The sequence below is a fragment of the Entelurus aequoreus genome, linkage group LG14 (genome assembly GCF_033978785.1).
Source record: "Entelurus aequoreus isolate RoL-2023_Sb linkage group LG14, RoL_Eaeq_v1.1, whole genome shotgun sequence".
In the NCBI taxonomy this organism is placed as follows: domain Eukaryota; kingdom Metazoa; phylum Chordata; class Actinopteri; order Syngnathiformes; family Syngnathidae; genus Entelurus; species Entelurus aequoreus.
In genome coordinates this window covers 13,652,491-13,658,490 of record NC_084744.1, presented here as the reverse complement: position 1 = coordinate 13,658,490, position 6,000 = coordinate 13,652,491, and the positions used below count along the sequence as shown (strand labels likewise).

General features: G+C 37.5%; 1 protein-coding gene across 3 annotated transcripts in view; it reads right to left on the bottom strand.

Annotated features, from left to right (window-relative positions):
* Positions 1 to 6,000, bottom strand: part of LOC133664396 (collagen alpha-1(IV) chain-like) — a 151,113-nt gene that overhangs the window by 18,100 nt on the left and 127,013 nt on the right. For all 3 annotated transcript variants that reach the window (XM_062068976.1, XM_062068978.1, XM_062068979.1), the window contains 7 exons: positions 2,806 to 2,859; positions 654 to 743; positions 531 to 575; positions 403 to 447; positions 254 to 316; positions 106 to 159; positions 1 to 5 (listed from right to left, as the gene is read on the bottom strand). The exon at positions 1 to 5 is cut by the window's left edge and continues 22 nt beyond it. In XM_062068976.1, the coding sequence (XP_061924960.1) occupies positions 1 to 5; positions 106 to 159; positions 254 to 316; positions 403 to 447; positions 531 to 575; positions 654 to 743; positions 2,806 to 2,859 (356 nt within the window). The remainder of the gene's footprint in view (positions 6 to 105; positions 160 to 253; positions 317 to 402; positions 448 to 530; positions 576 to 653; positions 744 to 2,805; positions 2,860 to 6,000) is intronic.

Here is a 6,000-nt window from a genome sequence, read left to right as displayed (position 1 = left end):
GTGCCCTGAAAGGAGAGGAAATAGCCCATAAAGGCAACTGAATGTAGCAAAATGGCTGTTAAATAATGTAATGTGTCTTGTACATTAATGAGTGTGAGTGCTTACAGGTGGTCCTTGCAGACCATCGAAGCCAGGAATGCCGTCTTTCCCTCTATCACCCTAAAACACATAACTTTTACTACATGAAGAACAACAAAACATTTAACTGCCACAATGTTTTTATTATCTGTATAGTACAGAGTAAGTGGCTTACTTTAGTGCCGTTGCATCCTGGAACACCGTGAGGACCAGGTGCACCATCGTTTCCATTAATCCCCTTAATTGAAGAAGAATAGCTAGTTTAGTAATAATAATAATAATAATGTTAATTACCAATAATTCAAAGGGGGAATATCAACTTACTGGTAAACCTGGGTTTCCTGGGAACCCTGGAAGACCAGGAGGACCCTGCAAGAAGACAAGCACGCTAGTTTTAATTCTGATTAAAAATACAAAATCAAAACATGCCGTCTTTTCCCCAAGATGCTTACCCGGACTCCTTTTATTCCAGGAGCCCCAAACTGACCTGGATCTCCCTGGGGGAGAAAGTCACATGCAAAAATGAATGAAGATGATACATTTGATTGAGAATATGTTCACACATGTATGCTGACCTTGGGACCCATCGGTCCGGCGGGCCCCTCATGTCCTTGCAATCCTGGGAATCCCATATTACCTTGGAGACCAGAGAGCCCACGCTCACCCTGAGGATAACAATTTCAATCCGACAATCAATATGTAGTATGTTTAAAGCTTTTGTCATAGCAAACTGTAGTAAATAAAAGGTACTTTAAGTAGTAAAATAATTGATAAACAAAATCAATGGAATAAAATAAGCAAGTATTTATCTCACAAGATAAATCAGCAAATAAGTTAATATTACAAGGTCTTTATACATATTTACAAAAACAGAAATACAAGTAATAATTGGAAAGTGTGTTGTTATTGCAGAAAAATAAATGGTACCAGCATAGATAAATAATAACAATGTTTGTATTTATTTACAGTTAAAAAAGGAAAAATAATTGTCTCAAAATTTAAAAAAATTTAAATCCGCAAACTATTAGTAGCACTGTATACTAATAAAAAAATAAAAATTATAATAATAATTATTTTTGTTATCCATCCATCCATTTTCTACCGCTTGTCCCTTTCGGGGTTACGTTATTATTATTAGGTTTTGTGTATGCAATGTCAACAAAATACAACATAGCATATTAATATAATACAAACACAAAAATACAAGTAAAACAATACATGCCTCAAAATAAAGGGGGAAAAAACTAGATAGAAGAATAAAATACAACAGAACAAAATGATTGTTTATCTGTCACACTTCTGGAATAATGATATTACTATTGACGTTATTAATAATATTATTATTAGTATGTTTTGTGTATACATTGTCAACAAAAGACAATATAGCATATTAATATAATAAATAATAATAGTATTACACAAAAATTAAAGTAAAAGAATACATGCCTCAAAATAAAGGAAAAAAAACAAACTAGATAGAAAAATAGAATACAATAGAACAAAATGATTGTTTATCTGTCACACTTCTGAAAATGCAGTTTTTATTGCAGAAAAGTGAATGGTGGCAGCAAAGAAAAATAATAAAAGTATGTGTATACATTTACAATAAAAAAAGTGAAAGAAAAAGTGTTTCAAAATCATTGCAAAAAAATCAACAAACTATTTGTAGTGCTGAATAAAATAAAAGCAAAAAATGTATGTATGCATTGTCAACAAAAGGAGAACCAAAAAATGGGTCTAAAAAATAATAACTAAATTAAAATATTAAAAACTATTAAAAAATATGCAACATTTATGATTATTAATGTTATTCAGAGGTCTATCTACATATAAAGACGCTACTAGGGACGGCGTGGCGAAGTTGGTAGAGTGGCTGTGCCAGCAATCGGAGTGTTGCTGGTTACTGGGGTTCAATTCCCACCTTCTACCTTCCTAGTCACGTCCGTTGTGTCCTTGGGCAAGACACTTCACCCTTTGCCTCTGATGGCTGCTGGTTAGCGCCTTGCATGGCAGCTTCCGCCATCAGTGTGTGAATGTGTGTGTGAATGGGTAAATGTGGAAATAGTGTCAAAGCGCTTTGAGTACCTTGAAGGTAGAAAAGCGCTATACAAGTATAACCCATTTATCATTTACTAAATAATACATTTATATTTTGCCAGTAAATGGAGGATGTAATTGATTGATTGTTTTAATTGACTTTTTATGGCCCCAAAACACCCTCCACATTTTAATTAATGAATACATTTTTGATATTAGACTTCGTATCTATTTATATTCAGCACATAAAGGCATAAAGGAGAAAATAATAAACACTCTGGTGTTGTTCCCACTAACTGCCACAAGAGGGAAGCATTTCTCAATGATGGCGCTCTTCTTGTTCTCCAAGAGGGAGGGAAAAAAAACTGTCAGTGAGCTGTGAAAATTGATCATGTTTGGATCAAACTTAATCCCCCAGAACACTTAAACACCTGATTTGCATCTGTCGTGTTGAAATGTTGTGCTTTGAGCTCTGGGAAACATCATGTAGCGTCCTTCACATTGAGCAACACTTTTGGGAGATTTAAAACAAATCTGTTTGGACTTTTTGAACATGTTGACACCCAGAATTGACCCCACCTGTCATCTGTTGTTATTGCCATGTAAAATGCTAAAAGAGGCCAAACAGCAGTAAAGTATGCATGAAATTGCAGAGGACATAACCAACATTGTGATGGGAGTCCTTCTTACCTTTGCTCCTTTCACACCACTGCAGTCACATTTTCCACATGATGTCCCACAACCCTGAGGGAAGAGAGGAAGAGCAAGGTTAATATTGTTTTGTTTTCCACTGCTTGTACAATATACAGTATAGTCCAGTGCAAACATACAGGGAATAATATACAGCTCACTGTATATACCACAAACGGTTTTGTTTTAATACATGGGTTGCACAAATGTTTCTTAAAAATACCATAACAGTGTGCAGACTTATTACAAATGTATATATGTGTAATGCCATCTCCATGGTTACAATGATTGGTCACAACATTATGTACACGTGCATAATGAATGAGAGCCAATACAAAAGAAAAATCAATCGATCAACCAAAGTTTATCTATATAGCCCTAAATCACAAGTGTCTCAAAGGGCTGCACAAGCCACACCGACATCCTCGGCTCAGATGCCACACCAGAGCAAGAAAAAACTCCACCCAATGGGATACAATCTCAGGGGAATCTATAAAATACAATAAATACATACAAATATATATATATTTTTTATTTATTTAATCTGCCTTTAAAAAGCATATATATATATATATTTTTTTTTAATCTGCCCTTAAAAATCAATTTAGATATTTTGATTGAAATGTTAAATACTAAAAAATATGTAGAGTTTACTAATAAATGTATCTAAATTAGGGGTGCCCAAACATTTTGCCTTCAAGGGCCAAAGCGAAAATGTGCCAATGGTCCGCGGGCCAAACAGCAATTTTTGAGGAATTTAGCCTCATACCGCGATATACAAATATAAATTGTGTGCCAAATTCAGTTAACATGCAACTCTGCATCTTTTATGTACACTTTTAGCCTCAAAACAATCCAAAAGGTCACTTTCTGCAGATGTGTGCCATTTCCAAGTGTAACCAGTTCCTCCTAGATATTTCATCTGATAGTGTTCAGATTTTACCCAGACAGATTAGACCGGGGGTCAGCAACCCGCGGCTCTGGAACAGCTCTTTAGCGCCGCCCTAGTGGCTCCCTGGAGCTTTTTCAATGATGTGTAAAAATGAAAAAAGATGGGGAAAAAAATTTTTAAAAATGTTTTAGTATGGTTTCTGTAGGAGAACAAACATGACACAAACCTTCCGAATTGTTAGAAATCCCAGCGTTCATATTAAACATGCTTCACTGATGAGAGTATGGCGAGCGCCGTTTTGTCCTACTATTTTCAGCGTTCCATGAACTCATCGTAGTTTGTTTACATGCTTGATTGATTGTACACTTTTCGCCGCTGCTGCCACAAAAAGACGTGTTTTATGACACTCCTTCTTTGTCTCATTTTGTCCATCAAACTTTTTATTCTGTGCGGGAATGCACAAAGGTGAGCTTTGTTGATATTATTGACTTTTTGGAGTGTTAATCAGTCATATTTGGTCAGTGCATGACTGCAAGCTAACCGATGCTAACATGCTATTTAGGCTAGCTGTATGTACATATTGCATCCTTATGCCTCGTTTGTAGGTATATTTGAGTTAATTTATTTTACTTATGTCCTCTGTGTATTTAATTTATATGTGCATGTCTCATGACACATAATCTGTATGTAATATTGGCTGCATTTCTGATAGTTGTTTGTGTGCCATGTTGTTCCAGACCACAGCAAACGTTACCCAGCTCACAAAGATTGTAATAAATCCATTAGAAGTAGACGGCTGGCCGTTTCCTTTACCACCCACTATGCTTGACGGTAGGTATGGTGTTCCTGGGATTAAAGGCCTCACCTTTTCTCCTCCAAACATATTGCTGGGTATTGTGGCCAAACAGCTCAATTTTAGTTTCATCTGACCACAGAACTTTCCTCCAGAAGGTCTTATCTTTGGACACATAGACCAAGATAAGACCTTCAGGAAGAAAATTCTGTGGTCAGATGAAACTAAAATTGATCTTTTTGGACACACGGACAAACTTCATGAATGTTTTTTGCGACCAATCACTCTATCACAATAAATTAGAGTTGTAGAAATGATTGGAAACTCAAGACAGCCCTGACATTATGTTCTTTACAAGTGTATGTAAACTTCTGACCACGACTGTATATTTGTATATAAACACACACACACACACACATGGCCCGGCCCCCGGACAACATTTTTTAACCCAATGCAGCCCCGGCGTCAAAAAGTTTGGGGACCCCTGGTTTATTCTATTAAAATACATCTCTATTGTTTGAGTGAACCTGATAAAGTTCAGTAACTAAGCTAAATTTAAAAAAATTTAAAAAAAAAACCTGCTCAAATTATTTTTTACTGACGTGAGCCAATGTTTTAAGGTAATATGATGCGAACTACGATAAATCTCCCCAATTTGCCTCAACTACGTCAGGCTGGACATCGACACAGCTGGTCCCGGAACCCCCCCCCCCCATCCCCCCCACACCCCCACCTCCCTCCCCTGCTTCCTCTCTTCTGGGGTCTCCAGAGGACAATCCCTGGAGCATGCATCTCTCCCCATACACTTACCCCCTCCCCACCTTCCATAGTGCAGCTGTTTCTGGACTGATGTGGAAGGCCCCAAGCCAGAACCCTGTCAGAGGCTGCAGGGACGGGGGGAAGGGGGTCTGGATATGCTCTAAAAAGACCACAAGAAAAGTCTTGCTCGTTCTCACAGCGGCAACAAATAAGCAGCTCAGCGTGAAACCTGCATGCTGATTTTTCATTCTTACACGCAATCCTCATGCGACACACCTGGTAAGTGAAGCAACGTGTGCACCGTAGGAACATCATGAGAACCTCTCCCACTTTCACACATGTGGCCTGGCTAAGGTGCGTCATTTCCCCCTTTAAACGCCTTTCACTGCAGCGCACCTTGTTTTGCGCAAGCACCTGCTTCACATCACATTAGCGTGACGCAAAAGTGAGGATTTGTGCTGAAAGGGAGCCACAAGTGTGCTTCTTTATGAAAATAAACGTATGGCCCGCAGCAATAAGAGCTGCTCCTGGTGTTGGATTATCATGATTCTTTTTTCTTTTTTTTTTAAAACATGCAAGACTATCATCAGCATCACTCACATGCAAACCACATCTGGAGGGCCTGAAAGGTGCTGAAGAGCACCCCTTAAGGATGTCACGCTAAGGCGTTTATTAGACAGAAAGCGTCTGTATTTTTAAAATAATATTATTTATGAACCCATATTAATCAAAATAGAAATATTTCATAATA